The sequence below is a fragment of the Genypterus blacodes genome, unplaced genomic scaffold (genome assembly GCF_046128005.1).
Source record: "Genypterus blacodes isolate CSIRO-AG114 ecotype Tasmania unplaced genomic scaffold, CSIRO-AGI_Gbla_v1 ptg000131l_1, whole genome shotgun sequence".
Taxonomy (NCBI): domain Eukaryota; kingdom Metazoa; phylum Chordata; class Actinopteri; order Ophidiiformes; family Ophidiidae; genus Genypterus; species Genypterus blacodes.
This window is the reverse complement of record NW_027466933.1, coordinates 7216-25000: the sequence shown is the minus strand read 5'-3', so window position 1 is coordinate 25000 and position 17785 is coordinate 7216. Positions and strand designations below refer to the sequence as shown.

Sequence of the window (17785 nt, the reverse complement as noted above, 5' to 3'; positions counted from 1 at the left end):
TTGATGTGTGTGTGTGTGTGTGTGTGTGGGCGGGCGGGATGGCGGGCTGACTTGGCGCGAGCACTGAGGGAAAGGGGGGAGGGGGACTGAGGGGACAGCGAGGGGGGAAAAGGGAGGGGGGGGTCGGAGAGGAGGTCATTACCGCGCTCACATAAGAGCTCTGACACATGGCCAAAACAAACAATTTGTGCGCTGTGTGTTTGTCTGAGTCTGAGGCTGCGTTCATTGCAAAGCAGACATTAGGCTTCTTACTCTGTTACCCAGTTTAGTCTCTCCTGCTTATCGTTTAACTCGTGGAAAGTCGTTGTGACATTTTCACAGGTGCACGCCGGCGCCGAGAGCTCCTCAGATTTCGTCAAAACGGAGAAGTCCAGAGACGCCAACACCGTAACCTGATTACTTTGAATAACCAGATTAAGGAAACGGTTTGAGTTTAGTGTTTACGTGTTGACAGCAACCCAGTTTCCACGGTAACCTATTACGAAAAGGCTACATGATTTATGTAGAAATCTGAGATATCACCGATTCACATGCGACTCTACGTTTGCGTACACGCTAAAACTTTGCTGGGACTGAGATTGTTTGTTGTCTTGACGTCAGAGCGTAAACACACCGACCCGGCTGCGATCAGCAGGAAGTGCGGCGCACTCGGCCTGGTGCACATGTGCGGCGCGGTTAATTGCAGGCAAAGTAGCCATCTGCTGCGGGCGCCTTTGCTGTTCGAAATTTGAAACCGTGTTCGCAGCGACGATTGGCCAAACAAAGAGGCAAAAGAGGAAGTGTGAGTGTGTGTGTGTGTGTGTGTGTGTGTGAGACTACTGGAAGAGTTTCTGTGGTGTGTGTTCCTGTTTGGAGCGGCCTGAGAGTGGCTTTGTCCTACAGCGACACTGAAAGCCGTTGCTCGGACGCCATGTCATGAAAGCCCGAGGACAACCACCAGATTCAGTCGAGTCCACGTTGGTACCCAGCATGCACCAGGCCTCGCTGTATGATCATCCATTTGGGTACAAAAGCGCTGTCGACACCTCCGCGTGTATTCGTATCCAAATTTCCTCTCGTACACATCTACCGAAACTTGTTATTGGACGTATATGTGTAGTGCACGTAACCGTAGCGACAGTGTATTGAAACCCGCCTGTGACCAAGTGTTGATGCGTAATCTCAGCCTGAAATCGGGTTCAGGCTCAATCGGGTCCTAAGATAAGAGTAGAAATGTGCTAACGTGACAACTGCAGTGGGAAGAAGTTCACCAAGCAACATGACTTTGATTGTGTTTAGCTTTGAGTTGTTTTTGTTTTGTTTTGATGACAGAAAGTTCAGATTTTGGTCTCAGTCGGGTTTAAACTGTTGACTTTGCTCTCCTGTACATTAAGATCCACAGCTTCCAAGTCAAATTCATATGTAGTGGAGAATCTGGAATCTGAATATCGATGTGAGCGCGCGTGTGTGTGTGTGTGTGTGTGCGTGTGTGTGTGTTGAGCGTATATACAGACTTTAGGCAACACTTGGTTGTTCAAGGCCATGTGAGAGGAAAAGAAAAAAGCGAGAAAACACTGCGAGGAGGACAGGCATGCGACCAAGTCCCCCACCTCGGCTCACACACACAGACACGCACGGACACACGCACGGACACACACGCACACACACTTAAACACAAACACGCTCTCCTGCCCCCTCGCCCCCCCCACGTGCTGAGCCGAGCGGGCGGTTGCAGCCCAGTGGAGCGGCACACAGGACGGGAGGGGGAGGGGAGGGCGGGCAGGCGAGGGGAGGGGAGGGGAGGGGGGGGTGCGTGGCGGGCGAGAGAGGCGGCGAGGCGAGCGGGGGGAGGGGGAGGGGCGGCTCAGGCGGCGCTGGGAGGTCAGTGGCGGTGCAATCAAGCATGGCAGCGCGCCTCTCGCTCGCCTCTCCCGTCTCTCTGCGTGTGAGCGTGTGTGTGTGGGGGTGTGTGCGCGTGTATGTGTGTGTGTGCGTGTGTGTGCGTGTGTGTGTGTGTGTTTGGTTAAGCCCAGCGAGGCGGCCACATGAGAGCTTTGCGGACAGGTAACGGCCGAGCCAGATAAGCGCGGGGAGGGGGAGGTGGAGGTTGTGTGTGTCGCCAGGCTCAGTGCAGCTCCACTCACACTGCCTTACTTGTTTGAGAAAATGTGTGTGTGTGTGTTTGTTTACGTCCAGGCTGTGGTGGCTTTATTAGCTTCACCTGTAACATCCAGTATGACGTCTGGTCTGCTGGCCTGTGTGTGTGTGTGTGTGTGTGTAAAGTGGAGTTAATAATCTATCCCAGTCAAACTGAACGTCTCCTGGGTTTGACGTCTAAACTGAATTTGCATAATAAGGAAGTTTAATGTGACATTTGAGTAGAAACACATCTGCTCGGCTTCTTCTTCTTCTTCATGCATTCTGTAAACACGCAAATTGGTATGAATGTGGCCTATGGATGACCCCAGACTATGTTGCTATGGTGACACATCAACACTAGGGATTGGCCTAAGCCTCCATCTTGACTCTCATCCAATCACTGCCTTTAGAATTATACATCATTATGGATCTAACAATACACTCCACAACTCCATCACTTTACACAAACTTTTGTTTCCCCCTCCTGACTTCTCACGTCCTGGAAAACACAATTTATAAAGTTCTGATTAAACCGCCCAGTGTTTAGGAAGTTTGGGCGACTTTACATGAAACTATTAGAAGTATCAGAATAAATGTAAGATAAACACACACACTCAGAAATGCTCGGGAGGATCTGGGAAATGTGTTTTTGTCACAAAGAACACTCTGATAGAGACGAACAATGGCCCAAACACACACACACACACACACACACACACACGCTAGCGAATACACACAACACACACACACACGCAACATACAAACATTTAGCTCTCTTCAATCTCTAGCTCGTTGGCTGAAAGTGGGGAGCCGTGCTGGCTAATGGCTAATTTACCAAATTAAACTGTTTATTTTTAACTGAATTATTCATAGAAAGAAACACAGCAGGAGGAAATAAAGTGTTTTGGTCCTTGTGTGTGTGTGCGTGTGCGTTGGCCAGCTTGTGTGTGTGTGTTACAGTATGTATTTGTCCACACACACAGATACATTGTGCATTGTGGTATCGATCCGTAGCGGTGAGCTTCAGACTGCAGGAGAATGAGCGGATCATTAGCGACTCACTTACTTTCTAATTTGTCCCAAACGCAGAGAGACACACATTAAAGCGCACGGAGACACGATACGCGACCACACTTCTGAGCCAATGACCGATTAGGTTGTTACCATAGCAACCTAGCCTCAGCCATGTGCACAGCTCTCTCTCACACACACACACACACACACACACACACAGGCGGCTGTAGGTAGCTGATCAATGAAGATGTTCCCTTACCTAACTGCTTCACTTCTAATATTAGAACACAACAGGCTTTAATTACGCTCTTATCATAACCTTTATTAAGAACGACATGGTGAAAACCTAATGACGCAGAGCACAACTTAAATCAGAAGAGCTTTTGCCTTGTCTGATGTGTGTGTGCGCGTGTGTGTGTGCGTTTAATTCTACTTTGCAAGTGAAGCCCTTGATTGGAGGAGGTCTTTACGAGCCGGAGGAGGGGAGTGTAATTTCCTCTCAGCCTCCGCCAGTTCCGCTGAAATAACAGTGCAGAGGAAGCCCAGCTCTCCCGGGAGCAGACACACACACACACAGAGACACACACACACACACATCAAGCCAGCCAGCCTGCCTGGGTGTCTTAAAGGCACACAAATAATGGCAGCCGTGCATGCAGACCCACATAAATAAGCTCAGACACAAACTTAGAGTCGCTCAGCTGTGAATACTGATCGACATTCAGATCGATAATTATTGTGTGTCTGCAAAGAGTCGCAAACACACACGAGTATGTGACAAAGAAGAGCTTCAGGAGGAAACGGGAACAAGCTGGTGAAGGATTAACACTTTAACTTCTCGGGTTAAGACACAAAACAAAAATCACAATTCCTTATGGGATTTGTCATAAATGGTGAACTTGACCTATAAAATGACACCGGTGTGCGACTTTTAGTGACGTAGCCCAGTAGGGGGCAGTGTGGACGTTGTTTTGCTCCTTTACTTCTCTGCGATGTTACAGAAGAAGAAGAAGAAGAAGAGACGTTTTTGGGTCAAAGCAGCAAACAGAAGAGGAAGCTACACTCCAGATCAAGTTGATTTGTTTGGGTCGGTCAACCCGCTGATCACGTTGTGCATGGAATTATGGGAGTTATTCTTCTCCTACCACACTGCCGTTAGACATCAGAGGCGGCGGATGAAAACGTGCAAAGCTGAGCGTTAAACTTGATTCATTTCTGAACACGTATGAGTCATCAAAGCTTTATAAATTCTTGAGGTAGCGCCTTTAACAGCGGTTGAGTTTGTCTCGCGTCATTACCGACAGCTTGTGCTCGCCGGGGCCGACGCGGCGGAATAACTTCCAGGAGTCGCGAGCTCGCAGGTGAACGCCGTCCCGCCAGCTGCTGCACTTTTTATGACGGCTTTGCCTCACGCCTATAGCCAAACAAGATCACTCAAAGTTCAGCCGTCAAACTTTCAAAATAAATGTCTGCATGAGGTAATTTGTGTCAGTAGGCAGGCGTGGAGTGTGTGTGTGTGTGTGTGTGTGTGTGTGTGTGTGAGTGTGTGTGTGCGTGAGCTCATCAGGGAGGGAGTGCTGGCTGCCATGCCCGGAGGGGAGTCAGTGGGGAGAGAGGGAGACGCCAGTACAGGCCAGACGAGTCCCGCTGCCTGCATACCCTCCTCCGCCTAACGCTCATCGCCTCGCATGGAACTGCCAACATACTTAGCGTGTGTGTGTGTGTGTGTGCGCGTGTGTCTGTGTGTCTGTGTGTGCGTGCATGCGTGTGTGCATAAGCGTCACAGCGGTATTCACAGTGGCTTAGACTTCAGGCTTCACCACTAGACATGGAAAGAGAGAGAGAGGGAGGAGAGAGAGAGAGAAGCAGAGAGGCAGAGAGGGCGAGAGAGAGAGAGAGAGAGAGAGAGAGAGAGAGGCAGAGAGGCTAAAACAACAACCTTAAGGCCCTCATATCCTTTACTTACGTCAATGACAAAGTTTGACTCCGTCACGACTATAATTGAAGTGGAACCGTTCAAGCCTTAACAAGCTGAGAGCCAATCCATCAGATAATTTTAATGAGGCTGCATATAGGCAAACACGCCGTTCCACAAATCCTTCACTTAAATAATAAAATAAATAAAAAAAACTCCACTAACCACGCCGGGCCCATTCCCACTATCTGCTCCTCCTGCCCACCGCCTCCCTGTGGTAATTCGTTTTGGCTGAAGCTGATGTGTGTGTGTGTGTGTGTGTTTGTGTGTGTGTGTGGGGCTACAGGTCTTCATTCCTGTCACCAGTTTACCTGTATCACTCAAACACCTCCGGCTTATCTAAACCGCCTTTGCCTTGCGTGCCTCGCACACAATAATCAGCAGTAGCCACGCTCAGTAGCTTGCTAAGCCTCTTACACCCTTCCCTCAAGATTAGTGCTTGGGAGCGACGACAGATGCGCTCCGTGGTGATAAAAACACACACGCACACACACACACACACACACACACACACCCACGTCACACACAAACAGACACGCACACACACACTCACACCCCGCCGCACCTGTGTGGACAGATTTGGCGACGGTGAGCCGGCGGTGCTTCTGGCTCAAAGCTAACAAACACTCACATAAACCTGCATGCACGCACGCACATACGCTACAGAGCAGCGCGGCGGCGGCGGCTGTAATCGTGACACACCTGCGAGGCCTGAAGGTTTGGCTGCGTGCCCCCGGCCGAGCCCTGGGGAGGCACGAGGCAAACAAACGCCGGGCAGCCAGGTGAGGAACTGATTCAGCCCAGACAAAAGAGCCGGACCGACAACAGCCAGCAGAGCAGCCGCACCGGACAGAGCCCACACTTACGCCTCTGCCAGAGCCCACACGTGCTCTCTATAGCTATACAATCACACACCGCAGTACCCGGATATCGGTGATGTGAGGATGTTTAGGTATGACTGGTGCTGCTCTCACACACTGATCTGACACGTTAGGGAGGAAGGGTGAAGCAACGTGTCGGAGCAGAAAGAGTCACACACACACACACATTCACAGAGCAGCTTATTCACAGAGCAGCTTCATCATAAACTGGGAGACAAATATTCAAAACCAGCAATTCATCAACTTGGAGCTCGGTCGCAGCACGGCGCCGCCCCGAACCCCTGGTCTCTTATCGCCGCGTGGATGTGATCAAAGAGTCTTCCGGCCCTTAAACACTCGACTCCTCGCCGTCTAACTCACCGACAACCTTTGCTCATTCATGTTAGAATAATGCATCACACGTTTCCTATACGTTTGCTGTTTCTAGCTGGAGCTCTGGTTTGTAGGACGGCGGTGCTGTGAGCTCAGTGTGAGTGTGGGGTTTGGAGCAGAAGACTCACCACTGGAGATGAGATCCGACAGCCGGGACAGTCGCAGATGGGAGGATGCACCTGTAAGATTCCTTTGGACATAAGAGTCTTCAGACTTTTCCCTGCAACAAAAAAGACAAAACAAAGCAAGGAGTTTAGAGAACATAGGAGAGACTGGAGAGTGAGAGTCATCGCCTCCACATCACGGCGGCGGCGGCGGGAGTGTATAACGTGTAACATCGTCGACTGGGCCTCGATCCCAACCGGGTCTGAGTCCTGCCAAACGCAAACCTACACGCCTGAGGGAGTCTTGTTTGTTCCCAGAGAGGAGCCTCGGACCAGGAATCTATTTAGGTGTTTGAGATTTGTCTTTCTTCTGCCCACAGAGCCGCACAGTGAGTCAGACAGCCGCTCACTGTCGTCTGTCTATAGGTGCAGGAGGATATCAAATTATTAGGCATCATTTTGACCTGAGGTGACACCCTCCCCACACACACACACACACACACACACACACACATCCTAAAGCCTGTCAGCGCCCTGCCTGCTGCCTCTGTGTGTGTGTGTGTGTGTGTGTGTGTGTGTGTGTGTGTGTGTGTGTGTGTGTGTGTGTGTGTGTGTGTGTGTGTGTGTGATTACTGCATAAAAATATCACAGCAAAGGTCACTGTGAAAATATCGAAAACTCTATCACCGCCCTGCTATGACACAACTTTAATATAAATAGACAAAACTGGGGGAAAAATGGATTTGAAAGTGAGCAGCGGATCTTAATTCACCGTTAAATCGGGAAAACCTCAAAGCAAATCAACAATACACAATAATATGATCAAACTGACGCGCATCTTTAAAATCTATCGCAACAGACGATGCGTAAAAGTGTCAACACACACACACACACACACACACACACTCCGAGTCACTGCGAATCTCCCCCGAAAACACAAAAGTAGCAAAAACGTGAGAAACGCGGTTCGACCGAAGCATCCCCGCCTTTCACCTCCATGATCCCGGCGGCACTCTCCGCTCCAGACGCCCGGCTTCGGTGTGTGGTCGGCGGTCAAAACTGCGTGCCAAAGCCTCGGAGGGTGAACGCGGAGGCTCTGATCTGCGCCCTTTTCTCTGCTCATCTGTCTCCTCACACGCACCGGCGCCGGGGCTGTAACCCTTTCAGCACAAACACGCAGCACCGAACGAACCAGAACCAAGTTAGGACCCCCGAATAAGCGCCGTGTGTCCCGCTTGACCCGGACAGAGAGAGAGACGGAGACGCGCTTACCTTTATGTCTAATACTCCGTTTCCAGTCTTTGGCTGTCTCGCGTCCACTGACAAACTGGAACTCGTTGGGGGTGAGCCACTCGCCCCGGTACTTAATCGAGGGTCCCTTACTGCCTTGACACAGTTTATTGATATAAAGCAGCGCCTTGTTCTCCCCGCACTCCACCTCGATGCACGGCTCCCCGTTGTCGAAGAAGGGCTGAAAGTCCGGGATGGAGGAGAACCTCTCCAGCATCAAGTCGTCCGTGTGGTGGTGGAGATGCTGGTGATGCAGCGCCGAGTCGTGGAGCCCCAAGTACGCGCGGTGATGGGCGAAAATGTGGTCGTAAGGCGGCGGATGCGGGGTCACCACGGGGATAGCGGTGGCATTTAAAGGGGCCAGGTATTCGGAGCGGTTGAAGGCGGCGGCCAGTGCCATGTCGTCCCCGTCCAGCCGCTCCTTCTTGATGGCAGGCATGTTCGCGGGAGCCGAGCGCCGGTAACAAGTGAGGAGAAGCTGCTCGCCCGACGATCCAACTTGCGCGTCCTCTCCGTCCTCCGTGAGTGGGGCAGACCCAGACTTGGAGACGCGCCGCTCGGTTTTACGCAGAGCCCCCGTGTCGCCGTGAGACAGCGGTCTGCTGAAGTTGCCGGATAGATTCCCATTCACTAGTTTCCAGCTCGCAGCAGTGGCGGCAGCAGCGCTCTCCGCCAGCCTCACAGCTCCTACCTCCCACATTTAATCAGACGCGCTCTGTTAATGCCTGACATGCTGGGCAGCCCTCAGCTCGGCCATTATGTTGCCGACTGTGATCATTACCCGCCGCTGCACCTCGTGTCTCTAAAGTTCTGCCTATAGGGAAATTATGGCAGTAACCCACTTTTAATAACAACTGTGCGGCGTGTTTGGGGAGAGCGACTGTGCTCGACCCTGCGAGCCTGAAACAACACAATGATTCGGTTAAGGGAGTTTACGTGTGGCGGAGATACAATTTCACAGCCAATGAAGACAACTGAGAGGGATCAGATGAAAAAATTGTCCATTTCCTCCGTTTCTTAAACCAATCTGGCGTGACGTTAATGAGGAGCAGGCGTGATACTCGTGAGCAACACGGACGCCGCCGATCAAAGTTTATAAAGAGTTTGTGTTGTATTAACCGTGTGTGTGCCGCTGGAGTCACGCTGAAGTTCACAGACTCAGACCAAACAAGATTTGCTCTCTCCGCCGCCGCCGCCGCGTCTCAACTTGGCCCATTTAAACAGCGGAGGCTCGGCGAGCGCCCCAGAGCGGCCAGGGGGGTCCGCGAGGGACGGCGTCCCAGTGTCCCCGTGCGAGGACGAGGAAGTGCAATCAAGTACTGGTGTATGAATGTGACCAACCGGCAGGATCTCAAACTCTCTCTCTTTGTATCTACACGTTACACAAGCTTCTAAAGTGTGTTTCCATGATGGTGGCCCTCCTGCGCCGACACACTGTAGACACTCCGTCACAAGCTTCGTCTGCCGCCCGGGTGACATCTGAGTCGGTCAGACTAGAGTGGGTGTTTGATGCTCGGCGTGCGTCTAAATCCAACCATCTATTTGTTATACTCCACCTACACCGTCACCACCTCGACCTCTTTCTCCTCACCCGGGGCAGCGTTGGCGAGGTGCTGCTGAAGAGGCTCAAACCAGTGCACAGGGTCGAGTCCCACTTTATAACGGCTTCTCACATTGAGGTTATAAAAGCAATAAATGGGAATCTGACGTTGAGAACACGTAGATAAACCAAATGAAAGTAAAGTCCTTCACGCTGTCTCACCTACTCCATGTGTGAAGAGAGACGTCACGTATTTGACAACATCTGAGGATTTATAAGAAGTTGACTTCGGAACAAAATCATGGACCAAGATTGTTGTGAATGGACCCTTATGGAGCCATGACATCATCACAGAGCCTTCCTAAAGCTACACATCATCAGATTATACATTTAATAAAGATACATATGTGTTCACTGTTGCCTCAGAAAGAGATTTCCTGTGACACAGCAACAGCTCAGTCACAAATAAGAGCATAAAGTGTGTTTGAATGTATTCAGAGTGGCAAACTACAGCTTACACACACACACAGCAAGCTGGGAGTGTTCTGGCCAAAGTCTTATTTGATGATAACCAAAAGGTAGTGTTAATTAACCCGGACCGCTCCCGCCGCCCAAACCTGACCTTCTCTACCAAAGCTCAACTCTTAAACTAACCAAAGGCAGCAGTTTAATCTTTGGCTCGTACTTCCACTTAGTTTTGATACTTCAGATAAGATATTATCATAGCTGAGCGAGCATGTTGCTTCATTTAACCGCCGCAGAAACCTGGAGGCAGGCAGGGAAGCACATTCTCTGGCCAAGCAGGCGCTCTCTCTCCACGCCGTGTGCAGGCCACGTTCCCCTGAGCTCCTGGAACTCGTGAGCAGGACCACATCTGACCCCCATCAGCGGAGAACCACCCAGGTGGATCCACCACCTCCAACACATGGAATAGCCATTCCAGGAGCAGAGGTGGGGTCCAGAGCTCTGTGTGTCAGGGGCCTATAAATCAGGCCAAACTGCCTCTGACACACACACACACACACACACACACACACACACACAGGAAAGAGGCACGCCACACCGCAGGCGGAAGCGGCGCAGGGGGAAGGCCAGAGACCACAGCCCGGCCAGAGCGGGTACACAGGGAGACTGGGGCTCGTGCCATGCAGGCCAGAATACGACAGGCGTCTAGAAAAACACACGGCAGCAGCAGAGGAGAGCAGAAGAAGAAGAAGAAGAAGAGTGACGTGTTTCTCTTTAGAACTGAGGCTCGACAGTTGTGATGGAACAGGAAGAGCTCAGAAGAAAAGAGACGACATCACAGATAAAGTCAACACACACGCTGAAAAAACAGAAAAGGAAAAGTCAACTCTCTGTACTAATCACTTCCTGCATGTTGGTATAAAACCCTGAACAGGAAGCACCGATAGAAAAACAGATCAATCCCTGAGCTGCTGACATTTACGCCGCGCGTTAACAAAGCCGTTTCCAGGAAGTGCAACGCAACATTTCAGACGAGAATCTCTTTTGATTCTCTCCATCAAAACCGCCTTCTTCACCGCACTCAAATGTCTCGGTGGAAACTTGGTCGATGAGTGCGTCGGCGCCGGAGGCTGCACCTTTGGGAGAGCCCTGGTGGAACCCGTCTTACAGGGGGACACCCATGCCCACACGCACACCCACTCCCCGGCCCTGAGGGTGAGTCACTCTCCAGAGGCTCAGGGGTTCCCCACACTCAAACTCTGATGACATTTCAACTTTCACATCACAGAGAAGCGGCTGATTGTATTTTTCCATCAGCCTCTCTGTTATGGAATCGTTTTATCTAAAGGCTGTAACCTCGTCTGACCTTCCACCTCAGGTTACAAGGTCTCACTTTGCTCCCCCCCTTTACTGCTTTGAGTCTCATTACAGTTACATTACAGTCTCATTAGTAAAACGTGTTGCTTATGTATTCTTATGTGATGAGATTTAAATTATTCTCAACAACGTTACAGCAGAGAGACACACAGGAAGTGATTTGTGTGGCTTCTGTGGATCCAACTGTGTATTAATATTAAAACTGTTTTTGTTCTATTGGTAGAAATCAGTGTTTCTGTATCTATTTTCATTTGTTTCTTCTTCTGCCTGCTCCACTAAAGCCCCTAGTCTGGGATCCTAACGGCCTGAGTGCTAAACCATTGTCCATGTATGCAAATTAAACTGTTTGAATGAAACTTTTCTTCTGTCTCAGTCTGTATCACACACACACACACACACACACACACACGCACACACACACACACTTCTCTTATTATGTGTTTTCCTTGTTTTTCTGCTTTTCTCTGAACTCTTCTGGTTTCTGGCAGTTCAACATTTTGCTGTTTTATGGCGGACTGAAATTTGAATGTTGGTGCACGTGTTCATGACCATGTGTGTATGTGTGTGTGTGTGTGTGTCTGACAGAGCAAGAAAGATGATCTGTGTGAGGAGCACCTTTGCACTTCAGTACACTCTGTTGTCTAAAAAGTCTATAAAAGTGAACACTGTCAATCAGCAATAAATCTCTGAATCTTACTTTTCTAACAATTTATCTATTTTTATCTATTAAGCGAGTCGGCCTACAGACCTGTCACACATCATGGAGCTCACCCTGGCCTGTATCAGTCATTACACTAACATGATGGCTTCCTGTCTGTCATATAAGGACGTGAGGCCTCAGTGTAACACGTCGTGTGTGTGCGTGTGTGTGTGTGTGTGTGCGTCACAGAGTCATCACACAGCCTGAGCTCAGTCAGACTTCATGCATCTCCCGTCCTTCGCTTCCCCTCTGCCGCCCGACGCGAACCCCCCTGCCGCGGCCCCCGCCTCTGCGCCGTTGTTGGCAGCGGCCCCGGAGCCGCAGCGCTGCCGGCGGGGGAGAGAGGTAATAAATAACCCGGGGAGAGGAGCGGAGACCGCCGGGCGGTGCACAGTCTGACCTGACAAATACTCACTGGAAAACCATCAGAGAGCGAGAGCGAGAGAGCGAGAGAGCGAGAGAGAGAGAGAGGGAGAGGGAGAGCGAGAGAGGAAGAGAGAGAGAGAGAGAGAGAGAGAGAGAGCCCACCCCCAGCGCCCGGAGCCAGCCTCTCAGACAGGAGCGGGATATATAGGCCTGCCCCTGCTGGAATACAGAGACAGACAGAAGCGGCTCCGGCCTCCCTCCTCCTCCTCCTCCTCCTCCTCCTCAGTCTCCACCTCCTCCTCCTCATCATCACCGCCGCCGCCATCCAGACACCGGGGGGAGACACGGCGAGAGTAATTAACTATTTAAAGCAGAGTATGAATTTCTTTAGAAAGCAAAAATTCAGGACGTCTTGTGCAGTTTGGCCCCGCAGAGTTATTAGAGATGATAAACACCAGCAGGGAGCAAAGTTAGAGAGGAACTTCATCCTTTAGCTTAAGACTGAAGCCAATTTAAGTCAAAAGTTGTTTCAGTTTGTTACTTTTCCAATAACTTAATACCTGGTGTGAGAAATCCCCCAGCAGCAGAAACGCAGCAGAGGAGCTTCTTCATCTCACAGGCAGCACAAACTGAGCCAGAGACAGAGGAGCGCGTCACCAGACCCGGGCAGCGCCTGCAGCGGCACACTGACATGAGATAACGTCGGCCCACGAGCTGTAAACGTCGCTCTGCCTCGCCTGCCCGGCTCCACCTGTTCTCTTTATTTGAGCCGAGGTTGCAACGTGACGTCAACGAGGATCTGAGGCTGAGACGCAGAGACGGTGGGAGAAGAAAAGTGATGAGTTAACGAGACAGAAGGTTCAAACCCGCCTACTGAGACTCAGAGTCTCCTTAGCGCCTCCTATAGGATCACAACAAACACCAACATCTACCACAAGGGGACTCACTGCCTCAGCTGTCAATCATGCCTCATGTTCTTAGGTGGGCGGAGTTAAGGAGGCTGGACTGAGGCCTGTCAGCACGAATACAGACGCATTTGTTTTCCGATCGTCTGTCTACAATGCCTCAGCGCCTTCGACCCCGGAACACGCAGCGTCTGGAGTACGAGCTCTAAAGGTTTCGGCGTGGAGGCTGAAGCTGGAGCCAACGTGCTGACGTCACACGAGGGCCAATCACGTGTCAGAGCGGTGGCAGGCTCAGACAGCGGCGGACAGACGGACACGCTGACGGTGCAGTTGGTTCCGTGTGCGCTACGTGTGTGTGTGAATGTGTGTGCAGGGTCGTGGAAAGCTGGAGCCGACCGTTTATTTGATCGCTAACGGGGCGATTACACACTCGCACACACACACACACACACACACACAGGCAATTTAAAGTTTCCAGTTCAGCTCTCCTGCATGTTTGGACTGAGGGAGTCCTCCTGCGCTCGGGTGTCCGGCCCCACTGGGGAGACACTTTCACCATTATGGAATCCTCCCAGTGGGCCGACCGGCAGGGCGGCGGAGGAAACCAAACGTGTCCCGGTGCCTGAAGAAGCCAGAGATCAACCGAGTGTGTGAGCGGCCCAATGTTCCCCTCCGACACCCTCTGACAACGCCCAGTGCAGATTGTTTTCACTCATAAGCTGCGTGAGGCCTGAGGTGCAGCAGGTAGGAAGCAGACTTACCGGCTGCTGCTCTAAAGTAGCAAGTATCACTTTACACAAGCATCATCAAACACCCAAACATGTTTAAAAATGAATTTAAGCCTTTTAATTCTGAATCTCCATTTATTTCCCTGAGCAGCGACCTAAATGAAAGTAAAGCTGGGCTGTGACCTTGTGTAGATGAATGAAACGTCACACTGCAGGAGCCGTTGTGTTCTAATGTTTCATCCAAATGTTCCAAGAGTTTCATCAAAACCACAAACTTTCCTCGTTTATTAATTCCGCCGTGATGGAACGCGGCGTAATGGAGCCACAGTGCAGCCAGCGGGAATCACATTTGAACAATTTCTCGATTAAACAAGTCGTGTAGCTGCGGTGGCTGTGTTACGCTACCTGTGTATGTGTGTGTGTGTGTGTGTGTGTGTGTACGGGGGCGGGCCTTCATGTAACGACACAGTGCGGAGGTCGACGCGCTGCATCGCAAACACGTTTAACAAACAGCAAGAAATCGCTTTGTTTTCTTCTCATTTTCTAAACTGTAACGCTCGATATTTCTATGTTTACGTAACGCGAGCTGGCAAACGTCCCTCAGCGGGGAATCAATGCTGCGGATCAGCTTGAATAGAACGAGTTGTTTCAGTTTGCTTTGTTCTGTTCTTTGTATACGGTCGCTGCGGCGGCGGCTGACGGCTTCTCGTTTACGTTCAGCTGGTAAAGTTGAGTGGGACTCGTTGTATTGAGACGTGAAGCTGCTCTGCGCTCCTCTGTGTGTGTGCGTACAGACACACACAAACCAACACACACGATAGAGGGACACTTGGAGGAACGCAGGGTTGAATTTCTGAGAAGATATTTGGCAACGCGTTGCGTCCGGCGGCGCCGCTGCTGATTCCACTTCACATTTTCAAACCTTCACATATTGAGCATCTGTCTGCGTTTGTGCACCAGATTGTGTTTTGGCAACCGCGTGCGTCTCTACGAGCACCGTCACCGCCGTCTCAGTAAGCGGGGAGGTTAATTTCCCCTTCGTTTTGTGTTTCAGAGCGTTTTGGGGGTAGAACAGGCCTGTAAGCATTAGCAGACCTCAGTGTTATTCTGTGGAGGAACTCGGGCCTTAAGCTAAATCTTCACTGAAAGATTCCTCCGAAAAATTCCCCAAGAATCGGTTTAAAAACAGGAGTGTTGGACCAACACAGTCTGCAGCTCCAGAGTTTCAGAGTTGGCAAGCAGGCAGGGTAACATTAGACCTCGGGGGGGAGGAGGGGGGGCTGCAGGGGGGGGGGGTTATGCTGTCGTACCGGCGCCCTTGGCCTCCCCCGGCGGATCTGGGGGGTCAGGCGGCTGTCTGTGATCCCACACAGCGGCTCTTCCACATGGGATTTATTTCCTCGCTGGATGGGCAGGCAGGCGGCCCAGGAGGATTCTCATTTTAGACCAGCGTCTGTAGCTGTCAACGCCAGCCGACAGAGGCGAGCGGACACCCGACCCCGAGTATCCTCCCTCAACACTCCCCTTTGGACCTCCTCCCCCTCCCCCCCCCTGCTCCTATGCCTTATTCACACACAAACACAGCCCGCCAGCCGTGCACACTCACACTCACACACTCACACACACACACACACACACAGAGATACACACAAAGTAAAATAAAGCCGGAGCCTCTTCTTCGGTCTCAATGAACCTTTTCCCAAACGTGATGAGGGTGAAACAACAAACTGTAAGCGCCGTGCGAGTGTTTGTTCAGTTTTCCGTGGTTTAAACACGTTTTGCGTCTGTCGCTTTGTGTCTTTATCTGTGCCGGTTGAAGCTGTGTGGTGAAGCCAAAGCAATGAGCAGGTCTATCTAGCAGAAAGATGCACAGCTTCTCCGCTTCCTCCCCTGCGCCGTTAATAATTTGTGCAGTAAAAGATAGCGTGCCTCTCTGAGTTTGTGGGAGTTATTGGCACAGTATTCCCCACCATATTTGTGCGAGGCAGTGATAGGAACATAAATTATTTCTTATCTCTTCCGCAATCCATTTTTCAAAGGGCTCACTGTGTGTTTGAAGGATCGCAGCAACCAACAGCCGAGCCCTTATAGTCGGCTACATTAGCCCTCCACAGATCCGACCGGCCGATTGCAAACAATGCAATAAGAACAGAACTCATTGATATGGGCAGAGCCATTTATGACTATAATTTAAAACCGAATTGTCTCTCTGGAATTCAACATAAAAAGGCCGTCTCAAGTCCAAACAATGGGCGGCATTGCCTCTAGTGCACAGGCGAACACTGTGGTGAAGTGAGAGAGAGAGAGAGAGCGGAGAAGCAGCAGGGCAACGCAGCTAAAGCTTTACGTGGGAGATATATAAGTTTGTAATTAGCCGTCTGCTAAATGCTAAATGATCCTTAAGATGAAGCATGAGCAGCTTCAGGTCTACAGAGAGACGGAAGCTCATACAGATGATGATGATGATGATGGTGATGGTGAGAGATGCAGCAAGGTGGATAGTTTGGTGCCGACAGCACGAGCACAGTAAATCACACCGGGTGCTTTTTAAAAATAAAAAGGTGCTGACCAGGAGCCGGAGTGTCTCTGTGCTGAAAACATGCGAGAGAGAGAGAGAGAGAGAGAGAGAGAGAGAGAGAGAGAGAGAGGAATGAAACCAGAGGAAAAACCTGCCAGGATCTGAACTTTACTCTGCTTTATTTTTCAGAAACTTCCCACTCTAAGTGTGTCAGCGACCTCAGCAATCAAGCAATTCTACATTTCAGACGGAGACCAAAACGACGAATGATTAATATCACTCCATCCACTGCAAAGCATTAATGTCTGCTTGCAAAGAATAAACCTTAGCCCTTCTAGCTGCTATTGATTTTTTTTCCCTCTTCCCTGTGTGATGTGAAACCAGCAATCAGCCCTGTGGTTCCAAATAGCCCTGAAACCCGAGCCTGGACGTCGATGAGTCGCCGACACGTTTCAATTAGCGAGCCGCCCCGGCCGATCTGTCCCCCGGGGGGGCTCGGAGCGCAGAGGGTCGGGCACACCCCGGCCCCGGTCCGCACATGTTACCGCCTCGGCTCCCACCCAAAGCAATAAAGCACCCGGGAGCTCCGGAGCCCTTTCATATCCAGGCTTTGTCCCAGTTAATATGCAGAAATGATGCAGGAGCAGGTCAAACTAACTGCAGCGGCCGAAGAATGTGGGATTGTTTGACACGCTTGGTTTCCGGTGGAGACACAGCGGCGTCAGGACATTAGGATGTTAGGACATTAGGACGTGAGGACGTTAGGACGTGAGGACGTTAGGACGGAGCGCAGGGACACCAGGCTGCAATTTGAGCCCTGTAGTTTCTCACATCACATAATTTTGAGTTGTACAAGTAATGGTCTGTCAACTGTTTAACTTTTATTTATGAGAACAGCCCATCCAGAAAATGGTTTTCATTTAAAGTATGCCCATGGCAATACTATCTAATGCCTAAAGGAGGAGCAGGACTATTCACGACTTAATGTTCTGTACCTGTGCACATTTTCACAGCGTCAGCTACATTTACAAGCCGGCTCTTTTTTTTCTGCCTCCCGTTGTGCATTTTTATGAGGAACTTTTTCAGACTGGAGCAGATTTTTTTGCTATTTGCATTCTAAACACTGGATGAAGCTTTGTTGATACGAGTGTGAAGATGAGTTAGACTGAGGAGTGTTCAGGTCAGAGAGGTACGACATGAATGAGGGGGACTCTCAATTAGTCAAGCTGATTACACACACACACACACACACACACACACACACACACACACACACACACACACAGTAACTAACTAACCTTGTGAAAAATACATGATTACACTTCACATATATGAAATCATAATGATGACGTCATCATATAGGGCAGATCAGTCTTGATGATGAACTCACTGCAGGATGAGAGACGTTCAGAAGCACAAACGCTACACTTAA

General features: G+C 50.6%; 1 protein-coding gene across 2 annotated transcripts in view; it reads right to left on the bottom strand.

Annotated features, from left to right (window-relative positions):
• The window catches only part of samd11 (sterile alpha motif domain containing 11), a 49547-nt gene extending 40620 nt beyond the window's left edge, over nt 1–8927 (bottom strand). For both annotated transcript variants that reach the window (XM_076163483.1, XM_076163484.1), the window contains exons 1-2: nt 7737–8927; nt 6489–6580 (exon numbers count right to left, since the gene is read on the bottom strand). In XM_076163483.1, the coding sequence (XP_076019598.1) occupies nt 6489–6580; nt 7737–8454 (810 nt within the window). In that variant the 5' untranslated portion in view covers nt 8455–8927. The remainder of the gene's footprint in view (nt 1–6488; nt 6581–7736) is intronic.
• Nucleotides 8928–17785: the final 8858 nt, after the last annotated feature.